Consider the following 22,955-nt stretch of genomic DNA (forward strand, 5'->3'; position numbering starts at 1 on the left):
TCCTTCGTGCATAATAATTAGTGTTACTTGTGGGGTTATACGGTTCGTTAAACTTCTTTGACGTGGGTATATACGGTGCATTTTGTATTTCAAATGGCTTGAAGGTGTTGTTATTTACATTTCCTCGGGCTCCTATCCTTTGGCTAACACGAACTCCTCGAATAGAAGCCCTGTTTAGTTTGACGGCGGGCGCTGGTAATTTTGGTGTGGGTTGGACATGGCTTCTATCGGTCTTGGTGGGAAGGCTTGGCTTTGTTGCTGGTATCTCGACTGCCTTGAATACTCTTGGAGATCAGGACAGCTTCGTCTGTAGTGTCCAACCCGTCTACAATGGTAGCAAATAACATCCCCTTCCGTGGTCCGTTGACCTCTACCTCCACGTTGGTTATAACCATGGTTACTTCGCTGTCCCCCCGTGTCGTACTGATGATTAGGCGGCATTCTGCTTGGTTGGTTCCTTCCCTGTGGTATCGCTGCCAAGGTCGGTTGGTTCAATTTAGTCGAGAGCGTCCTTATGGCATTAGCCATGGCAGCCATCTGTCGTGGCAGGTCGTCATTTTCGCTTCTCTGTTGTGGCTTTCCCAGGTACCGCAGTTCTTCCTTCAAGTCGTTCAGTTGAGCCTGCAGTACTTGGATTTCTGCTGATGACTGGACAGCAACTCCGCAGACTGGTTTCGGTTGGAGGAAACTTGCCTTGATAGTGGCGAGTTCCCCTGCGTCTTTGTATGTAGTGGGTCGGGCCATAACTACGTGTTCTTGTAGTTGGGGCAGTAGGCCTTGAACAAACTTGTGGATCTTGTCGTGTTCGGACAGACCAAGACTGCGTGCACGCCGAGAGATATCCTGGGCATAGTCATTCACTGATTCCTCGGGCCTTTGCTTTCTATTATTCAACTCTTGGCGGCGTAGGTATGTCTGCCCATCGTAGTGAGCTTTCAGTCCGTCGATCAGCTGGGCATAGTTGGCCTTCACGTCAGCTGGGAGCGAAGAATACCATTCCCTGGCATGGCCAGCCAGGTAAAAGCCGATGATATGGCTTCTCTGGTCAGCAGGCCATTTTCGTAGTCCAGCCATGTTTTCGAACTGTACGATAAAATCTCTGACATCCTCGTCTGGATGGCCCGTGAAGGTTCGGAGCTGTGGTAGACCATTCAGGGATTTGTCCTGCTGCTGTTGTTGCTGCAGGTCGGCCAAAGACTGGGCAATTTGGGCGGCTAGCTCGGGGACCATCCCTGGCTCTTGGGCTCCGGCTTCTTCCATGTTAACTTGGTTCACTTGGTCTGGCGGTGCTTCAACCTGTTCCGTTTGATAACTGTCTTCTGGCGGATTCTCGTGTTCTGGTGGGTGACTGTCTTCTGGTGGATTCTCGTGTTCTGGTGGTAGGCTTTTACTAGTTTCTGTTCCTTTTCTGTTAGTGGGTTTCTGTTTGGCCTTCGGCTGGTCCGCGGACTTTATGGTTTTCGCTTTACTCCGGGACCTCAAGTTCAATGTAAGGCTGCAGGTCCCGTCGCAGTACTGCTGCTGGTCCTTGGAATTCTCGTTCTTAGAAGTCGTTTCAGTGACCTTACTCATTCAATTTTCACAAAATATACACTACCTAGTTGGGTCCCCAGCAATACTTCTAGATTATTGTAGCTTCTAGCGTTGTCATACAATAACTTGCCGAACAAAACCAATTAACCCGTGATATGGAATAAATTTTGTTAAAATGGTTGGTCGTAATGGTACTTTGTTTGTTGCCGTACAACACAAATAAAAGAGCAAGACCCACTAGAAATTACACCGTTTCCCTAGATTATCAGTCGAGACCCAACTGTTAATAACACAATACTACTTAAACGATAGCACTCAAAGTCTCTCGAAAAAAATTTATAACGATCCGTGCTTTCATTACGCATAACCGAATTACCAGGACAAGTAAAACGCAACAAATACATTTAGAGAGGAAATGACTAATACTCTCCCCTCGCGAAATTTAAAACTAAAAACTCATTTCCTCACACGGGGCACCAATTTGTGACGGCACTATATTTCAAATGCCGCGACAGCGCGAGTTCGTTGAGTTAACGCAAAGGAATGAGAACGGAGAGTAACTTTACAAAACAATTTATTGAATCGCATGACTGAATAATTTTAACTAATACAACTTGAAATCGTAAATATCACACGCTAGGAAAATAAATATCACTAAGTAACCAATACCAATCACACATACTAAGCGATGAAATATAGGATATCACACTTCTAAATTAACTCACTATTTTGGTTACACTCCACACTCGGTAACAAGAGAAGAGGTGCACTCATACCTTATAAAGTTGTTGGAAGCGTACCAAGTTGTTGTAGCATTCGGGTTCCCGACTAACACACCAAACTAGCGTAGTAACTCTCCTTTTATAGTCCAAGGATCTTGAAGGACAGCTGCCAGTCTAGCTCAGTTTTATCTTAACAACCAGTATGTCGTGCACCCCCCTTACTTAGCCTAGTTGGTAACTATGCAGTGAGAAATCTTAGTTTTCTTACCACTTCGTAATGAAGTACATAAAAACGTACATACTCCTAAAAAGACTAACTCTTTGTTTACCATCTTATGAAAAGAAATCAAACTTTAACTCAATTTGGTACGGGAATAACTTGGTTAGAATTTCCGAAATGGTAAACAGAAAATATCGTAAACAAGTCATAAACTAAGCTAAAATATTAAAATGATATTTAAGGACAACCCAGATTTAAGCGTCTGTGGCAACCGCGTATCCAACAAAACTAAACTAATTTCTAAAGAGATCGTAGGTTAATGAAGATTTAGCGCTAATGAGCACATGGCTAAACAATACGCGAACTAACCCGAATATTCCCGTGAGATCGTTACAATCGGAACCGATTTGTTAGCGCATTGTTTCAGCCATGCACAATCTATTGCTGCGGATTAACTCGTTATTCTTTGTAGTAAGAAAAGACTTCCTAAAGTTACTATAACTTTTATCCTGCTATTATGACCAACTGGGCTTGAATTTGACTTATTGACTAAATTGAATTAAATATTGAACGTTTGAGCTAATCATTAACTCGGCTAAAATTCTCTGTCGTCACAAAGGCAAACATTTATACATATATTTTTAAAATATTTAGTTAATTGCTGCATTTGCAGTCTCAACATCCAAGTCTATGTCCTTTATGTTCCTAAGTACTCTTCTTGTGATTCTTGAGCCCCTCAGGCATAGAAGAGCTGATCTCAAAAGGGAGAATAATAATGATAATAATAATGATGATAATAATAATAATAATAATAATAATAATAATAATAATAATGGCAAACATTCATATATATGGGGGATTTAAATATTTAGCTAATTGCTGCATTTGCAGTCTCGACATCCAAGTCTATGTCCTTTATGTTCCTAAGTACTCTTCTTGTGGCTCTTGAGCCCCTCATGCATAGGAGAGCTGATCTCAAAAGGGAGAATAATAATGATAATGATAATAATAATAATAATAATAATAATAATAATAATAAATAAGATAACGTAATATTAACTATATGCCCAAAAATATATTTACAATTATTTTGTCAAGTGTTTTTTTGTAAATAGGTTGTTAAATAAACGTTTCTTCCGGCAAAAACAAATAAATAAATTGTTTTGTTTGAAGTAACGTATATCTATCGATGTTTTTTTATACCGGAAAGCAACCAAATGCTGTTGAAGCATTCGGAAACATTTCTCGCTGACGCACAGTTTGACATTTGTTTATACGTATCATAAGTTTGACTCAATCTTTTGCTATGATTTTGAAAATGAAAGGTTAAGGTACGAATGTAAGAAATAAGGAAACATAGCTAACTACGCAGAGGAGGCGACAGAAGGCTTGACTTTAAGATGTGCTATTCCCCCACTACATGTACCACTAGTGTTAAAAATAGTAATGTCTGCTTAACCATAATATTTCGACTGAGGACCCTGGAGTACAAGTACGTTTGTTTTTTTAAGGTGTCGCAGCTCGCTTTCTTCAAGCTTCACAAATAAAAAGAGATTATGGTTATCATAAAAATTGTAATCTTCATTGCTACAGCATTTGCTTGTTTTATTACAACGGCTTCTCGAGGTATGTCTAATCGAACTGTTAAGTTTACATTTTTGTATTCGTTTAGAATAGGTTAAAAGTGAAGTATCCCTTCAAAATCAGCACAAAGAAAAAAAACAAGCCGGAAGGAAGGGAGGGAGGAACGGAGTAAGAGAGGAAGGAAAGAGTGAACCAAAGAAAAGAACATAAAATGATAGGAAGATTAAAACTGCATAAAAAATTTAACAGTATCTTTTTCTTGTTTTTCAGACTACTATCGGAAAGGATGTTACAAAGACAACTGGGATCGTGCCATTAAGGGAGGTGTATTCAAAACATTCGGATGGGAAGATATTGCTTCTATTGATCAATGTGCAGATATAGCAAGGTCAAAAGGATGGAAAGCCTTTGCTGTGCAATATTTTGGGCAGTGTTTTACCAGCCCCACTGCACATCTGACGTACGCCAAACATGGTCCCTCGGGTATCTGCTATAAGGGAATAGGAAACAGCTTTGCTATGGATGTATATTTCTTTGGAATAGAAAAAAGTAAGTGCTATTCATAGCTCGACTTATTGATGATTTAGGTGTTTTTTTTTTGTCTTTCTTGTGATTACGCATAATAAAATGAAACTCCTATGAATGATTTCGTGTTAATGTCCACTTTATCACGTGATCATTTTTCAAACTTACTATAATGATCACGTGATATAGCGTCTACTTTGTGGAGATGAACCACGTGGAAAAGTAGACATGTCCACGTGGAAAAGCGGACATGAACTCGTGGAAAAGTGCATGTACATATCCACTTACTAAAAGTTAGTAATGGAACACGTAAAAAAGTGTCCACACTTTGTGGACATGATCACGCGGTAAAGTAAAAATGTCCACGTACGTGATAAAGTATAGACATGACCACGTGGAAAGCAGAACATGACCACGTGGAAAAGTTGATATAATCACGTACTAAAATAGAGTGGAAATTACCGCGTGGTAAAGTGAGCATGACCACGTAATAACGTGGACATGACCCCGTGGAAAAATATATATATAAACCACGTGCTAAACTGGACATGACCAACTTCTAAAAATCGCATGGTTAAGTGAAATTTAACACTATACGAGTGATCCGATACAATGCAATTTATTTAACGTTGACCTCGCATGAAATTTAACACTATACGAGTGATCCGATACAATGCAATTTATTTCACGTTGACCTCGCATGAAATTTAACACTATACGAGTGATCCGATGCAATGCAATTTATTTCACGTTGACCACGCACTTTTTCTTACATGTCAGTGGCAGATGGGTAGAGCGTTTGATGCCGGATCGAATCGAAGTTACGTTTATAGAACTCGATCAGCTTTTGCGACGGGAGAAAAAAAAAAGGATAATAAAGTCATTTTCCGTAATTTGTAAAGCGCCTTTATCCGTGAAGTTCAAAGGCGCTGTTTACATTAAATTTAAAACATGTGTCTTATAAACGAATATAAAAATAGATAAAACGTCTACTGCGTTTCATTTCAAAAGAAAACCCGATAACAACGGAGAGAATTTGAATTTTGCTACTGCTAGCCGTCATCAGGCTGGCCCCCTTGAAGTAACGGCATTGTTTCAAAACAATAAAAACACTAGACATACTACAGGAACTCACTCTTCTAGAAGAAGAAAAAACAGTAAAAGGAAGTCGGATTTCCGCTAACAAGGAGCCTAAAAGGCTTTTAAGTAAGATGGTATTCTTTTGTGGACACAAGAAGTGACTAAAAAATAATAATGAATTGTAAAAGGGAAAAATTTTTGACAATTTTGATATTAAGAAAAACTCATTATAACTCAGTGAGCACAACTAAGCTATCAATTTCTGTCCAATAGCTTCCATTGCTCTTTTCGTATATGTATTGTATGTGTTAGTTCTTTTTTCAAATTGATTTAAACAAAACTAAAAGCCTTCTAGGGTGGGCAATCATACTGATCATCTCAATATTACGCGCGTACAGAATGAGAATATTCTACAAAAGATGTGTTTCATTATAATCATATCTTTGCAACTGTTGATCCAATATGTTTTAAAGTGTATATCAGGTCTAGAATTTTTTTACGGTTTTGGCATCTCTAGATGATATAAATAAATATTCCAAAAAAAATTTTTCGATTTCGAATTTTTTTCACCTCGAAGTCAGCCTTCAAAGTTAGATTTCTGGCGACGCCCAGTCGTGTTGGCCGTGTTTTAGGAGACTGGTAACTAGTGACGTAAATTCGAGAACCGAGAAAAGCGATTGTCAAGGATACGAGTAGACAAAGTATTGTAAACATTGACCCGTTAGTGACTTTCATTCCTTCAAAAAACATAAATTTCAATATGTAATTTCACAAGATGGCTACGAACTATTACGGGAGTGATTGCAGCTCTGAAAGCGAGATTTCAAGTATATATTCAGAGGAAGAGGATGGAGAAATAGAGGACGAATGCCATCAACATGCTGAAACACACGAGTCAGATGATAGCTACCCCAGGTCTGAATCTCACGAATTGGTAGGACCATATTCTTCAGAACCACTTGCTGATGCGGACTGGCTCAGTGAATATAACGAAGAAATTTCAAAAATCGAGAAGAGAAATGAAAAGCTTCAAGAAAGATTTGATGGCGTCACGCCGAATAGCGCTTGGTACGTAACTATCAAGATCTAGCTACAAGCTCACTCTTTTTGCAAAATATTTAGTTTCGTTTTGATTTTTTTACTAACTCGCAAATCTAAACGTTTCCTCTTTTAGGTGTAGATGCGGTCATTGCAAGAAAGACTTACTTCAAAAACCTCAAGAGTGTAATTGCTGTCACGAAATAGAGGGTTGTTTCGAGTCACTGAAGTCTTCCGAAGTGCTCGAAGAATTGGAAGTACCTCCCATTTGTGTGACCTTACATCCAGGGTTTGAGCCTGTTTGTTTAAATCGCTGGTCCCTACGTTCATCATGTGCCAAGTACCGCACTATCGACGGATATAAGTATAGACAAACTGGCAGTGAAGAAGAGTGAGTAAATCCTTTTTTTTCTTCTAAGCTTAGTTTTAATTACATGGGCCCAGAACAAGTAAGATAACTATGACTAATGTTTTCTTCCTTATTTTCTTATATCTTTTACTGTTCACGTGCTTTACAAGTCATACCATGCCGTTTTAAAGTATTACTTATTTCCATGATAATGATGTAAATAGCAATTGTAACTGACAGTTGTTTATTTCAAGAATATATTCTTGTTTGTTTGATAAGTTTATATACTAACAAATTATCATTTCATATTTTAGGCTTCTCCGTGCAACAGCTTACAGGGAATTCACCCAATTGGTTCATGGTTATCAAGGAGGAGGATCCAAGAGAATCCCACTGCCTGCTTGTGCATACCACTCGATAAGAAAACAGTTTCCTAGCACCGATTTTTGTGGATACGAAGATAACGAGTGATACATATTATATTATAAACAGAACATTGCATTAGAGTAATTTTACTTGAAGCATGAAAAAAATTGCACTACATAGTAGTAGATATTCACTGTTTTCTTTTGTTTTACTTCGACTCTCCTCACTAATTATACAACTTTGTATCATGGGTCAAATAGAAATGACTCAAATTGCCTTTATGAGGGTTGTTTTGTATTTGTCACTTTGTATTGCACTTACAACTATAATAAAAAATTATAAAATAATTAATTGTAAAAAGTATTACAAAATGATACATTTCTACATATTAATATAAGAGTGAAGTCACTAAACCAGTGAAATGGATAGTAGACTAATACACCTTAGCACTGAGACTCTAATGCCATTGTTTTCTTTTGTGTCTATTTGACTATTACACCTTAACAAGTAATTTCTATTTCACGGGTTTAGTAACTTCACTCTAAAAGCAAGAGAGTATTAACTGCTTTTCTAGTTTTTAGGGCAATCTTTCACATTCTTGTGTCCTTTCATGGGATTCTTGCAATGAGTGCAATGAGGGATTGATTTCTCTATCCTGCCTTCTCCAATCTTCTTTGTTTTCTTCATTTCGGCAGCTTTGGCTTCTTGTTCAAGTACCTGTGATACTGATAAAAGTAATGCACAAATTAGCATGAAGTGAATAGTTGATGACAAAATTGTTAGTTTATATTATACTTCTATTATGTTATGACTGTTAGATTATTCAACATATTAGAAATAAACCTTCATGACTTAGACACAACAGTCTAATTATGAAGAAAGATCTATAGTGAAAGCACTGAATAAGGACTTGGTGATATTTGAACACTGAAACAGAGTGCAGTCAGTATAACCAGTGAAATAGTACAAAATCTAAATAGTAGTAATAATTAGCACAAATTCATTTGTTTTCTTTTGTTTGGTTAGCACTATTCAGTGCTATTCAGCTAAGCAAATTTCACAGGTATGATGATGGCACTCTTCAAACTTACAAACATCAATGGGAAATAACATCCTACTCACATGGTGTTGTGGGTGGTACATTGTCTACAACCATACTCTTTCTTTTTTCCTTTTTTTCCAAAGCCACAGTTTTACTTTCTTTTACCAGCATCGTGTTCATTGATGGTGGGGTCATTTCTTTTAATTCTTTCTGTGCCTCTCTTAACATGTCTTCTTTCTGCAATGCTTCGAGAAAAGTGATGTATATCTCTTCCACATACCCTATTGATAAAAGATAAACAATAACATGTATACAAGTATTTTTTGACTTTTTGTTAAATCAGATGTGCCGAAATAGCAATTCTTACCATAATCTGGTTTTATTCTCACATCTCTTACAGTAGCCTCCCCATTTTTAAACTTCGGATAAATAAATCTCACTTGGTCTGATCCATCTGGCTTCTTTTTTGTCTCTGTAATGATATTGTAGTTGAAGTGGCTTACAGCAAGTATTTGTCTTGGAAGGAAAGAAAACAAAGAGAATGATTAGTTGAAGCTCAGTTGTGTGCTCAAGTGGACGAGAATTGGTATATGGCCTCAAGCAAGATTCATCATATGAAAAGCGTCAGTCCTTGGTCAACTGAAACAAAAAATGTTCACGTCTTGCTTGAACGTGATGGCGAAGGACAAATGGAATACGCACCACTCAACCTAATAGTGCCGGTGACGATCTCTTTAAAGGCCTTCTAAGTAGTGTATACAGATACACATTGATAACCTACATGTATCAGGCCGGACTAACGGACAAGTGTGGTAGAATTTGACTTCATTAAGCTGCGTCTACACAAGCAAGTTTACCTTCACAAGTACTCATCTTTCATGTAAACGAAGCTATCATGCAGGAAGGACGTCCCGTTGGAGCTCCTACAAAGGAGCCATATTTCTTCAATTAAAACATAATGAATCTAAACTAAACTATCCAAGCCGTAATACTTTATTTTGGAGAAGCTGGAAAGATGATAAATAACCAAGATGACCTTATTTCTGCGAATGACAGCCAAACTGAGCGTAAGCGAGGAAGACCTAGAAAACCTGTCAATGAGAAGTCAACGATCACGCAAGTGGAACCGAGAAAACGAGGTCGACCTAAAGGATCCAAAAATAAAAACCCAAAGGAAAAGCAAGCTGCATCAAATAGACTAAATTCTTCAGCAGTTGATATCTCAATTTTACAAGAAAATTCTATAGAATACGAGAACGAAATTAAATATGTATCTAGTCAACCGAATCCATCAACGAATTTGAATATTACAAACATTAATCTTCTCCCAAGAGATAACGCTGAATGGATCGATAAGATCGATAAGAATACATGTACATCTATTTCAATTAGTGATTGTTCTTCTGAAAGCGTGAGTAAGCCTGGTAATCTTCCATTATATACAAACGTTAACAAACCAACTACAATCTGCTGGGGTAAAAATTTAGAAGGCGTGGAAATTAATATTCCTACCATGGCCATACTAGAAGCTTACAACGAAATAACAACTTGGAGGAGAAATGTCTTTTTAGTTCCTTATGGGAGAACTGGTAGAGATTTTATCGATCAAATAACTTTACACATAGATGATTGGAATGCGTGCTCTGACAAACAGCATATTGCCTTAAAAGCTGCCTTTGTTCTGTTGGCTATGGGTCTCCAAAAGCCAAATAAAAAGTCTAAAGCTAAAGAAAACCAACGCATTCTGGCGAAACGTCTCGCACTCTGGAAGGTCGGTGAGCTCAATCAATTAATTCGCGAGGGGAGGATAATTCAAAGTCGCATGAAGAAACACAAGACCACATGTCCACCTGATCGATCAAAAGTCTTTGCAAAACTTGTGATGGAAGGACAAATTAACTCAGCATTGCGCTTCTTAAATGAATCAACAAACGGAGGCATATTACCACTTACAGATGACGTCATGACTCAACTCAAGGAGAAGCATCCTGAACCACAGCCAGCGAAATTGGGATCATTGCTATTCGGCCCAATTGATGATGAGATACCCGAGTCAATTTATAGTGAGATAGACGGTGATATGATCAGACAAGCAGCCCTGAGAACTAAAGGCTCGGGTGGGCCCTTCAGGTATTGACGCTAATGGCTTCAGAAGAATTCTTGCCTGTAAGTCATTCAAGCAATCCTCCTCAAAGCTTTGTGAAGCACTAGCCACAATGACAAAGATCCTCTGTACAACATATGTAGATCCCACCACCATAGAGGCATTAGTTGCAAGTCGTTTGATACCGCTTGACAAAGGTGAAGGCAGCGTAAGACCCATTGGAGTTGGAGAGGTAATCAGAAGAATCATTGGAAAGTGCGTAATGAATGTGTCAAAGGATGACGTCATCGAGACCAGTGGCTCTCTCCAATTGTGTGCAGGCCAGAGATCAGGGAATGAAGCTGCAGTTCACGCAATGAATACTATCTTTGCTGCAGATAACACAGATGCCGTACTTCTTATTGATGCATCAAATGCTTTCAACTCACTAAACAGAGCTGCTGCTTTGCACAACATCAGAATCCTTTGCCCTATTATTGCAGTTTATGCCATCAACTCGTACAGACAGTCAGCAAGATTATTCATCACAGGCGGGAAAGAACTCGTGTCAGCTGAGGGAACAACACAAGGTGACCCACTGGCTATGGGTATGTACGCGTTGAGTATGCAGCCTCTTATTACAACATTGCAGGCTTTTTCTGACGCCAAGCAATGCTGGTTCGCTGATGACGCTAGTGGTGTAGGAAAAGCAGCGGATCTTAAAAAATGGTGGGACACTCTTAACCAGTACGGACCAGATCTTGGGTACTTCCCCAACGCAAAGAAGTGCTGGGTTATAGTAAAGCCACCAAAAGAAGAAATCGTCAGAGAAACTTTTAAGGATACACCCATTAATGTAACAGTGGAGGGGCACAAACATCTTGGTGCAGTTCTTGGTTCCAGATCGTTTCTAAACGAGTACGTCACGGAAAAGATTGACAACTGGGTGAACGAGATCACCAAATTAGCAGAATTTGCTCTATCACAGCCACAGGCCTGTTACGCTGCCTACACGTTTGGCTTAAAACATCGCTGGACGTACTTTCTTCGCACACTTCCAGATATCTCAGACCTACTGAAACCTTTAGAAGCTGCCATCTCCGACGTGTTTATACCCGCCATGACACAAAAAGATTGTGATGAAGATGATCGCAAGATTTTATCGCTACCGACACGATATGGAGGTATCGGTATTACTAACCCGTGTATTGACGCAAAGTATGAATTCTCATCGTCAGTCAAAGTAAGTGCCCCACTTGTGGAGAAGATTATCTCCCAGTCTCACGAGTTGCCAGATGAAATTGAAGTGAAAACAGCAAAGCAGAAATGTCACACTGAGAAAGAAAAAGCATCCAAAGATGCGTTTGAAAGCCTGAAGGAAAGTCTACCAAAGATTACAGCCAGATCCTTGGACTTAGCCGCAGAGAAAGGAGCATCAACCTGGTTAACTGTAATTCCTCTTAAGGAAATGGGATTCGACTTGAACAAGAGAGAATTTAGAGACGCTTTACGTCTCCGTTATAATTGGTCTTTCAGAGACATTCCATCAAAGTGTGTATGTGGTGAAGATTTCTCGGTCGATCACGCAATGATATGTAAACGTGGTGGATTCGTAATTCAACGTCACAACGAATTACGCAATCTGGAGGCTGAGCTTCTTAGCACAGTATGCAACGACGTAGAGATTGAGCCCTTGTTACAATCAATCTCAGATGAGAAACTAAGCAAAGGAGCAAACAAAGCTGCAGACGCAAGACTTGACATCCATGCACGAGGTTTCTGGGAGAAGCAACGTTCTGCCTTTTTTGACGTAAGGGTTTGTCACCCAAATGCAGATACGTACAAAGATCTAGATCTACCCAAAATCTACAAGCTACATGAAAATGACAAGAAGCGGAAATACACCGAAAGAGTAAACGAAATCGAACATGGAACATTTACTCCCCTTGTCTTTTGTACAACAGGAGGTATGAGTAAAGAATGCAAAACATATCACAGCAGGCTTGCTGAACTGATAGCCCGAAAGAAAGGTGAAGAGTACCACAAAACAATGGCATGGATTAGGGCCAAGACTTGTTTCTCTCTGTTAAGATCTGCACTTGTATGTCTACGAGGCTCAAGGACTATAAAAAGAACTTATAATGATATAAACAACATAGACTTAGACATTCAGGTTGCTGAAAGCGCCATTTTATAAATTTAGATTTTTAGCTTATTAACGTAGATTTTTAGATAAAGATACATAGTTAGATATTTAATATATATTTCAATTTTCCTTATTAGTCAGTTTTTCATCTTATAATTCCTTCTTCTTTGTAAGTATTATATATTAACATATTCATATTTAAATAATGGACAAATTCTATTCGTTTTTTACAATCTTGAAAAAATGTATAAATATTTAAAATTTATTAATTATTGATTAGAGATTATTGTCATTATTAATTATTGATTAAAGACTATATATCCTTATTAAAAAAAAGAAAAAAAAAAAAAAAAAAAAAGAGAATGATTATAACAAATTATTATTCTTATTATTCGAATATCTTAGTTTGATTTCATTTGTTTCTTTATTTTGCATATTGCAATTCAAGTTTTTGCAAGAATGCAAATATTTAGTCATGCATTTATGTCTTATTTCTTGATAGCTTTTATATGAGAATAATACTATGATTATAATATTAGAAAAATATATATAGCAAAAATACATATTAATACAAGTTATACACAGTACTAGATACCTGCAATACATTCCAGGGAAAGAGAATGCAATCATTTTGGGACAAAACTGATTTAGTAGCGAGTGAAATCCCTCGAGGCAACTTGTTTGCGATAAAGGAGAAGCCTGTTTAATGCCAGCAACAATTCCTTTTTTGCTCAATGCTTTGTCCAGTTTCTCATATGCCACAGAATCTAATAAAGAAAAATAACATAATTATAACAGTCAAATAGGTGCTAGGTACTAGGAGTCAACTTTTCTGGGCTAGAAAAATTCAATTTTATGCACCAGGTTTGGGATTTGCAAATAAGAAGTGGGAATTGGAGTTGCTCAAAAACATAACTAATTTGAGAGCATGGGATTTGGCCAGGAAATGGAATTTGGATCACTCTTCCAAAACCGTGTGAACAAAACAGTGGTGACAAATTTTGAAATTATCAACATAAAAATAGAGAAAGAGTACCAGGGATAAGCCATTTCCTAGGTGTTATGTCATCGGCATGTGAGCACTTATTGAACAGAGGGTCAGGTAGATCTTTATGCCTATTAAGAATGTGGCTTTTGAAGGAGTTGAATTTTGACCAGATGATTCTTCCGGTTCCACAGACAGTTGATGTCGCACTCCAATGGAGATGGTTTAAGCAAGGCTGAATCCAGTCCTTGATTAATTCACATCCTTTTTCTCTTGCAACTTTGTTCAGAGCCTTCTTGACAGCTGCAAATTAAATGCAATATATTACTATTATTATCATAATATACATATGCCATTAGAATAAATGTATTCATAAACAATCATTCTGACTCCAAAGGTGACATGAAAACAGGTATAGTTGACCAAGAGATATTCAAAGATAACTGTAGTAAATATTTACTAATATTTGCTTTGCCTTCATTAAATAAGTGGTGTAGAGGTTTAAAATATGTCACACCAATAATTAATAAAATATGATATTAATAATAATACCACTAGATATTCATACATTTCTTTAGGTGCCAAAGATCAAAATAGTGAGTAATATTTGGCAGCTTTTCTCGCATGTGTTTGGCAATGGAGAGATGTCTGTCAGATACGAAGGTGCCAATTGTAAGGCCAATTTGAAGAAGGAAGTTGATGCTCCTATTGAAACCAACGTACTCCATCGCCGTACTGCTACCAGTTTCATTTCTCTAAAAGGAACAATGGCACAATGCAAAGATTAGCATTAATTATCTTATAGAGTCAAATAAGAATGTGTGTACAGAACATAATGAATGTAAAGTCAACAAAGTGCTTTTTTACAAGTTTAATTCTCACTACCTGTTTTGGCAGTAAGGACAGATATAGTAGAATCATAACATCCAATGATGATAACATACCTGTACGAGGGAAAAATGAATAATGTTCGGCAAATTACAAAGGAAGATTGAGTATACTCCAAATTTGGCGCTGTGCCCCATGCTGTCATGCCTGGCATCTCCAGATAGTGTTAGGGGCTCTGGCAGTGACTTTACTTCACTTAGCATTACTTTTTGGTACTTTTTCCAAAACAGCAGGATGGAAGGAAACAGCTTTTCCTAAAATTCAAAAAATAAATTTACATGGAAAATAATTCTCCTACTTCTCAGGTACAGAGCCCTTGTTTGCATTACTCAACTAAATTCAACTATGATAGATCATTTTTATAAATAAAGCATTTTGTAAACATTGCGTACCCCTTGATGTTTAAAGAAAGTAGTAAGTGTGATGCAGGCAACTCCCATGTGCTGAAATAGCCTGAAAACCTTGCTTGCAGAAGCACCTGCAGTTAGGACAGCAAAGCACAGGAGAATATTACCAGCTGGGATCTTAGTGCCTGTCATGTTGGGTTGGCTTCTCCAAGTATTTTCCTTCTTTGGGCATCTGGGGTTTTGGCATGTAGTAGTGATATTGACCATAGTCCCTACTTCTCGGTATGTCACAACAGGGTTTTCAGTCTTGCAGGAGTGGCAGAAGGAGAACAACAATAACAGCTTGGACAAGAAGACAATGTACTTAGGCTCAGTTCTAGTGCTATAGTTGCTTGAATTGAATCTGTAAGACAAAACAACAGCAAAACAAATTATTTTTTGTCAAGATTTAAACTATAAAGATCAAATTTATTCCATACCTCTTTCCTGTCATATGCTCTTCATCCTCCGTTTCAGTTTCTGTCTCTGTATCTGTGTAGGGGTGATAGTCAACGTCATCAGGGATACTCTCAGGCTCTTCCTCTGTAATGTCATAGTCAACTGTGTCCTCATCATCTTCCTCCACTTCCATATTTACATACTCATCGTCTTGTTCCAAATTCTCTCCGATCCTTTCTCCAAGACCTTCTTCATGGTCGTTCAGCTGTGTTAAATTACACTGAATACCACAGGACGATTTTGGAGTGGGTTCCTTTGCCAGAGAATCGATCTTGTTTTTTAAATCGATGCATTTATTATGTAGCAATCGTTTTTCTTCTTTGAGCTTTTTGCAAGCCAAGCAATCTGGAGTCTGGGTGCTGAAATCCCGCGCTGAAGAACAATCCTCGGCACTGATTACTGTATCAGGCTCCTCTGCATTGTCTACAGGTAACCTGTCTTCATTCTCAAGCTCTCTAACAGGTCCCATGGCTTCTCTGGACTCACCAGTACTAGCAGCGATCATGTCTCTAAGAATCTATATAGTAAACAAACGATAGTGCTACAGTTGGGGCATATAGTCCAATATGTGTGGCATTTTTTTATTATCAATCGACGACTTACCTTTCGGCGATTTCTTTGAGAATTGTTGGCTTCAGCTGAACTAGTCGATGGAACTGGGTAAAGTTTTGGGTATGACACAATTCCGGTCTCATCCCTTACTAAGTGTGCCAGCTTTCTGTCGTCTTCTCCGAAAGAGTAACGCTGACTGTAGTCAGTAGTATAGGGAATGGGGGTTCCAGCGCAATCTCAACACGGGCAAGATCCGTGTCAAAAATCCACCTACGGACGACCCCCACTCCAAGTGTGGTTGAGGGCAACAGCGCACTTAAATATGTTAGTCTATATATGGAGTGCGAAGAATGTAAGAGAACTTTTAAGAAAGAAGCGGATTTGAAAAAGCATTTGAAAATGAAGACGAAGTGTATGAGCAGTTATGATTGTGGATGTGGTAAGAAGTTTGAGACTAAGGTTAAATTGTTTTGGCATTGTCAGGACTGTGAGTACGACTACGACGACCTAAAAAGTGCTTGGTATTAGGTATAAAATATTTCCTATTATATAGATGGAATCCCAAAGCAACTTCAGCACGGTGTCAATACCCGGTAACGGTGAGATTGACGTTAGACAGTTTTGGCGTCAGTCAGAAAGGAAGGTTAAAAGGACTCTCCGAAAAGGTATAGAAGAATTAGGAGCCCTGAAAGCGAGCATAATGGTAGAAGTAAGTTTGTCAAAAGACGAGGTAATGACGACAGCAATGTTGCGATCAAAGTCGTTAGTGATATTAGAATCCACGAATCTGGATAGGTCACTCAGTGAAGCCTTAGAAGCAATAATGGAGTCGCTGTCTAACTACACGAAAGAAGGATCGGGTTGGGCAGTAGAGGAGGTTGAAGGAATAGAGATAAGTATGGCCAGGTACGTACCCATACGAGGGGGGAGTTACGTACCGCTACCAACGTGGGTAGAAAGGAAGAAGGCTATTGTAAACGTGAAGAATGAAGACAATCGATGCTTTACGTGGGCAATCAGGTCTGCACTGTATCCAGCAGAGAAGGATCCCTGTAGGACAAGTAAGTATCCCACAGACGATTTAGAGTGGGATGGTGTGGAATTTCCCATGCAGTTGATAGACATCCCCATATTTGAGGAAATAAACGATCTAGCAATTAACGTTTACGGAGTCAGAGAGCAGACGATAGTACCGTTAGTTCTGTCAAAAAGTAAAGGAGAGCGCGTACACTTATTCTACCACGGTGGACACTACTCATGGGTTAAACACATTAGCAGACTATTCTACAGACATACTAAGCACAAAGGCAAAAAGTACTTCTGCGACTGCTGCTTGCTGTCATTTACATCCTTAAATGCCCTAAAGAAACACGATGAGATCTGCCGCGGAGTCGAAGAAGTGGCGCAACGGATCCAGATACCCACCAACAAAGAGCTTTCATACGCAGACCATCAAAAGCAGATGCAAGTGCCTTACGTGATATATGCAGACTTCGAAGCGTTGATAACTAAGGAAGAGCAGAAACGTGGTGCCACGAATAAGGTAGGATTACACGAGATCTGCTCCTTTGGTTACATAGTAGTCAGATCAGACGGTAAAGCAAACCCTCCTGTGATTTACCGAGGTAAGAACGCAGCTAATGAGTTTCTAGAAGCATTGCGAGAAGAGGAGGGGGAGATTAGAGAACAATTAAGACGTCCAAAGAAGATGGAATTTACCAAAGAGAACCAGGAGGCTTTTAACAAGGCAAAAAAATGCCACATTTGCCAACATACGCTTCTTCAGTTTGGAAGACGAGCCAAGAAAGCGTGGGATGAAGATGGAAAGTATCTAGGAGAAGCTCATTTTAAATGCGGGAAGTATGCTAAGAAAGGTGAGAAGCCGGGAAAGCCCTCCACGCACTGCATTCACTGCCACAAAGCATTTGTTGAGGATTTCTATGTGGATAAGGTTAGGGATCACTGCCACATCACGGGTAAATACAGAGGAGCGGCTCATTGGAAATGCAATATAAACTTCAAAGTAAATCCAGACATGGAGATTCCGGTGTTCTTTCACAACCTCCGCGGTTACGACTCCCATTTGCTACTACAAGGAACAGACGGCTCCGACGTCAAATGCATACCCAACAACAAAGAGCGCTACGTGTCCGTAACTGTGGGTAAGCTAAAGTTCTTAGATTCGCAGCAGTTTATGGCGGACTCCTTAGCAAACCTCGTAAAGTATAACACCAACTTTCCCATTTCCAGTCAATATGGCGCGGAAAGGAAAGGAGTCTACCCATACGAATACATGGATTCCTGGGATCGATTCAAAGAGTCCCTACCACCCAAAGATCGCTTCTACAGCACCCTAAACGAGTCCGGCATAAAGGATGAGGAGTACCAGCATGCGTTAGACGTGTGGGAAAAGTACTCCTGTGAGAACATGGGGGACTACCACGACATCTACCTAAGGTCTGACGTAGTGCTGCTTGCAGATGTTTTCCAAAGCTTCAGAAAGATGGCTATGGAATATTACGGATTGGATCCCGCTAATTTCTACACGGCTCCTGGGCTCAGCTGGAGTGCTTTGTTAAAGAAGACAAATGCGCAGTTGGATCTCCTAACGGAGTACGACATGTATCGGTTTATGGAAGACGGTATTCGTGGTGGCGTATGCGGACCCAGCCGACGTTACGCCCGCGCAAACAACCCCTTAGTAGAGCACGACCCAGAGAAACCAACCACATACATTTACTACCTGGATGCGAATAACTTTTATGGTTGGGCAATGTCACAGTACCTACCTGTGAGAGACTTCGAATGGGATCCAGTGAAGCCGATAGACTTCTACATGCAGGTAGGAAAGGAGGAAGACAAGGGTTACGTCTTAGAAGTGGATCTGGAGTACCCAGAGCGCCTGCACGACGAACACAATGAGTTCCCCTTAGCACCAGAAGCGATAGAGATACCATTTAAGCAGCTAAGTCCGCTGCAAAAGCAAATGTGCCCTGGTTACAAACCGTACAGGAAACTAACTATGAACCTGATGGATAAGAAGAAGTATGTGGTACATTACCGCAACCTGCAGTTCTACGTGCGACACGGAATGCGCGTAGAGAAGATCCACAGAGTCCTAAAATTCACACAGGAACCCTGGATGCGCCCCTACATTGACTTTAACACGCAAAAGCGTACCGCAGCGAAAAATGACTTCGAGAAAAACCTCTTCAAACTGATGAACAACAGCGTGTTCGGAAAGACAATGGAGAACATCCGCAAGCGCGTAAGCGTAAAAATAGTCAGCACCAAAGAGGAAGCAGAAGCATACGTGTCACAGCCAGGCTTCGTTAGATACGTAGAAATGCTGAACTTCTACGTGATTCACATGAAAAGGGCAAACCTCTTACTAAACAAGCCCGTTTACACAGGCTTTACGGTGCTGGATCTATCGAAGCTGCTTATGTACGAGTTCTACTACGATAAGCTTAAGCCAAAGTACGGAGACCGCTGTCGCCTCCTGTACACAGACACCGACTCCCTAATTCTAGAAGTGCAAACGGAAGACGTTTACAAAGACTGCCTCCCCGACATAGACGAGTACGACACCAGCGGTTACCCGAAGGAGCACTTCCTTTACTCTGCGAAGAATAAGAAGGTAATTGGGAAGATGAAAGACGAAATGTTAGGAAAACCCATAGTAGAGTACGTGGGTCTGAAACCAAAGATGTACAGCGTGCTAAAGTTAGACGGCGTAGAAAAGAAAGCTAAAGGCGTAAAAAAGTACGTGGTTAAGAAGGACATTACGCACGAGTCCTACCTCAACGTATTACGAACACGCAAGGAACAGCGGCATAAGATGAACAGCCTGCGCAGCTATGGTCATCAGATACATAACGTCACGCAGGAGAAGGTGTCACTGTCTGCATTTGACGGTAAGAGGTGGATGTGTGATGACGGAGTGCATACGATAGCATTCGGACATCACACGATAAGCAGTTCTTCCATGACGAACCCACGTGTGGGGCCATCGTGAAGATAATACAAGATGGGCTGACCCTTCTTAGCTATTACGCTTCGGATCTGGTAAGTTTCCAAAGACCAATTAGGATCCGTAGCTCTTTTGGATCCTCCTTCTAATTCACCCGGTCCGTAGAGATATCGGACTGTGACATTACCTAATTTTTTTTTATGGGGGAAGACTGCCCTTGAACTTCTGACGTAGGACTTGTGTTCCACGTGTTTCTTCTTCATAGCATCCTTGGGTTTCATTCCCGTAGCCCTGGCCGCCTCGTTGTTCAAAGCCGCGACGACCTGGGGGAGCCTCTGAGTCCATTCCCTGTTGCGTTTGGAGGGATCTTCCAGCTCTTTCCAATACTGGTACCCAAAGAGACGCTCGGCCAAGGTCTTATTGAATCTTTCGACGATGCTCTGACCCCTGTGGTACTCAGCTTCGGCTCTCCTAATCTTAGTGTCGTGGTCTTTCAGGGTCTTGGTAACCACGCCCATGAACTCCGTCCCCGCATCCACTTGCAGCAGCTTGGGCCATTTCAAGACGCGCTTATAAATCCTACCTAGGGCTTCTGCGACTTCCCCAGAATCCTTGCTGGTTATGGGTTCGGCGTCCTTGTATCTGCTTGCGATATCGACTACGGTCAAAGCGTATTTATAGGTCTTTCTTCTCACCTTGTCGTGCGGTAAGAAAAGCAAATCCGCCTGATGAACTTCATTAGGGGTATTTACGGTAAAGCTGGGCCTGGGAATGTACTTGGGCACGGGAAGATAAACCTGCCAGAGGGTTTGTTTTCTTAGCCAGTTCTTAGCCGTTTCTTCTGATACCCTGGCCGCGGTTGCGAGTTTTTTAATAGCCGACGCTCCTTTCCAATAGCCCTCAGGCCCATAGTAAATCCTTTTGAGTTTGTCCTCTACGCGGCCCATTATATGAATAGAATCGCGCTTCGCTTGATTCAAGCGAAGGATAGGACAAGATTGATCTTGCGTCCGTTAAAATCCACCGTCTTTCCGTCCACTTTGATGGTGATGTTTATGCTTTCTACCAAATTAGACAAATCATAGCTTAAAGAAATGGGAGTGTATTCTTCTGAGTCAAATGGATTACCTTTGGGCAGAAACTTGGACATAAGAGAAGACTTTTCTCCATTGTTGTAACTATGAACCAAGTCGCAATAGACTTCGTAGGAGGATGCGACTTTCCATTTCACAGGTATGGCTGTGTTGGTAATTTCCTTGCCTGAGACACCTAGTAAAGATCCTAATGCATCAGCTTTTCCTAGGGTTACCGAGAAATTGTTAGGAAGATTATGTTTGAAGGTCATTTCGTGCGGCAGCCCTGTGGTGAGAGTATAACCGTGTTTTGCTAATTCCTTAGCAAGGGTGATTGGCGTGTAATGTCCATCGGGTAGCATTACGCTTTGATAATTGTTAGATCCCTTATGCACGGTGACCATACCATTGACTAAATTATACCAAGAATTGTACAAAGAGCAACTAACCAGCCTAACCTTATGGGCTTTGATGGGAGGATTCAGATAAGTAGTAAAGTTATTCTTGTCGCTTTCCAAAAAGACGATCATATATTTCAGGAAACACAGTTCCCTTCGTTAGAGCAGATACGCCAAAGCCACGCCTCCCGCCAGCCCTGCGACTCCTACAAAGACCAATTCATTGTCTTTTTGTTTCTTAGAAGGCTGGTAGTAATTCTTGAACTGAGGCTTTCTTAACCCCGTTAATGCCGCAGGGTGCGCCTGCGCATAGAGCTTAAAGGCGTAGTCTGTATTTTCAAAGTTCTTATCCGCCTGCATTTTGTCTTGGTAGTTCTTGTCCAACCAATCCCTGTAAGCTTGTCTTTTTTCATTCCAAGCTGCCACGTCCCTTTGATATTTCTCCAGCGCTAAATCATGCCTTTTCCTTTCGGCGGCCAAATCTCCGCTTTTGTCGCCTCTAACTAATCTATCTAAATACTGACCACCATAATTAGCTCCAGTGAATGCTAAAGCTGCAATAACTCCACCTACGACCACGCTAGCCATATATATTAGAAAATCACACCGTAGGCAGGTACTTTTCCTTCCGTAGGTAATCCTTTACCATGATAGCCCCGCCAACGGCAGCGGTCATTTTAGCAAAATTAGCGAAGCTCTTGCTTGGGTCTTCAGTAAAGTCTTCTTTGAGCACTTTCTTACCAACCCAACCAATACCCGCAACAATGGAAGTAATAATAGCTGCTTCTTCAACAGTTTTTAACAACGCGGTTGACATTATATTACAAAGCGAGAAGGAAAATCTAGGTCGCCACGGGTGATAAATCTACTCCATTTCAGGGATCTTACTTTTTCTAACAGCCGGTTCCACAGGTGCGTGATATGTTGCGGCCTCCCACTTTACTTTTGGCTTCGTAGCCCGCCATTGTAAGTAGAGGCTGCCTGCTGCTATAGCGACTCCTAACGCGCCAATGACGTATCCCGGATTAATAAAGGATTCCTCTTCTTTTTCCTCCACCTTTTCTTCTTTTTTGGCTTTGTTCTTCTTATTCATCTCCGCGAGCTTCTTTCCGGCAGCGACTCTGCCCGGAGATTTAGCCTTGGTAATCTTCTGCTCCTCTTGGGGCTGCTCTACCTTCGACTCTGGTTCCATTTATATCTAAGGACTTGAAGGACTTGATAAGTACTTGAGAAGGGCTTGAGAAGGACTTAAGGACGACTTGGAAATAACCTGGGCGCGACCTGACCAAGTACTTAAGGACGACTTGACTAAGTACTTGAGGCGACTTGATCAGGTACCTCAGCAAGTGCCGCCTGGAAGACCTTTTCGACTTCTCTGTCCTTCTTGAAGTCCTTCCAAGACACCAGTACCTCCTTCAAGTCGACGTGCTGAGCTACGTGAAGTGCCGCGGAGGCGACTGCCATTAACTTACCGCACTTCAAAGACAACCACCCGCAGGTTATCTTAAGTTCTTGGGATATGACATAGTCCTCGCTAATGTCCTTCCGTAGTT

The 22,955-nt window shown here is 40.4% G+C and overlaps 4 protein-coding genes across 7 annotated transcripts in view; 3 read left to right on the forward strand and 1 right to left on the reverse strand.

The window, feature by feature from the left end:
* Positions 1–22,955, forward strand: part of LOC116300641 (uncharacterized) — a 39,085-nt gene that overhangs the window by 3,660 nt on the left and 12,470 nt on the right. The window contains exon 2 of the mRNA XM_089030561.1: positions 4,330–4,608. Within this exon, the coding sequence (XP_088886687.1) occupies positions 4,330–4,443 (114 nt within the window). The 3' untranslated portion in view covers positions 4,444–4,608. The remainder of the gene's footprint in view (positions 1–4,329; positions 4,609–22,955) is intronic.
* On the reverse strand, positions 2,091–16,237 carry LOC148910909 (uncharacterized). 4 transcript variants are annotated; one of them, XM_089030555.1, is made up of 10 exons: positions 16,010–16,229; positions 15,388–15,923; positions 14,954–15,311; positions 14,618–14,815; positions 14,242–14,428; positions 13,725–13,976; positions 13,284–13,455; positions 8,827–8,975; positions 8,540–8,740; positions 7,279–8,142 (listed from the first exon to the last, which is right to left on the reverse strand). In XM_089030555.1, the coding sequence occupies exons 2-10, from the start codon at positions 15,909–15,911 to the stop codon at positions 7,988–7,990; spliced, it is 2,196 nt and encodes a 731-aa protein (XP_088886681.1). In that variant the 5' UTR covers positions 15,912–15,923; positions 16,010–16,229; the 3' UTR covers positions 7,279–7,987. The 4 variants fall into 4 exon arrangements, with proteins under 4 accessions (XP_088886684.1, XP_088886681.1, XP_088886682.1 ...); XM_089030556.1 differs by lacking the exon at positions 8,540–8,740 and having other exon boundaries at positions 16,010–16,236; XM_089030557.1 differs by lacking the exon at positions 7,279–8,142 and having other exon boundaries at positions 8,546–8,740; positions 8,900–8,975; positions 16,010–16,236.
* On the forward strand, positions 6,409–7,522 carry LOC148910910 (uncharacterized). Its single transcript, XM_089030560.1, has 3 exons — positions 6,409–6,732; positions 6,839–7,093; positions 7,366–7,522. Exons 1-3 carry the CDS (start codon positions 6,440–6,442, stop codon positions 7,520–7,522), a joined length of 705 nt encoding a protein of 234 aa, XP_088886686.1. The 5' UTR covers positions 6,409–6,439.
* Positions 10,170–12,854, forward strand: LOC148910911 (uncharacterized). The gene has a single exon (XM_089030552.1). It carries the CDS (start codon positions 10,676–10,678, stop codon positions 12,737–12,739), a length of 2,064 nt encoding a protein of 687 aa, XP_088886678.1. The 5' UTR covers positions 10,170–10,675; the 3' UTR covers positions 12,740–12,854.

This window comes from Actinia tenebrosa, unplaced genomic scaffold (genome assembly GCF_029948245.1).
Source record: "Actinia tenebrosa isolate PJP-AT-01 unplaced genomic scaffold, QUT_ActTen_1.0 PGA_scaffold15__27_contigs__length_11533743, whole genome shotgun sequence".
Classification (NCBI taxonomy): Eukaryota; Metazoa; Cnidaria; class Anthozoa; order Actiniaria; family Actiniidae; genus Actinia; species Actinia tenebrosa.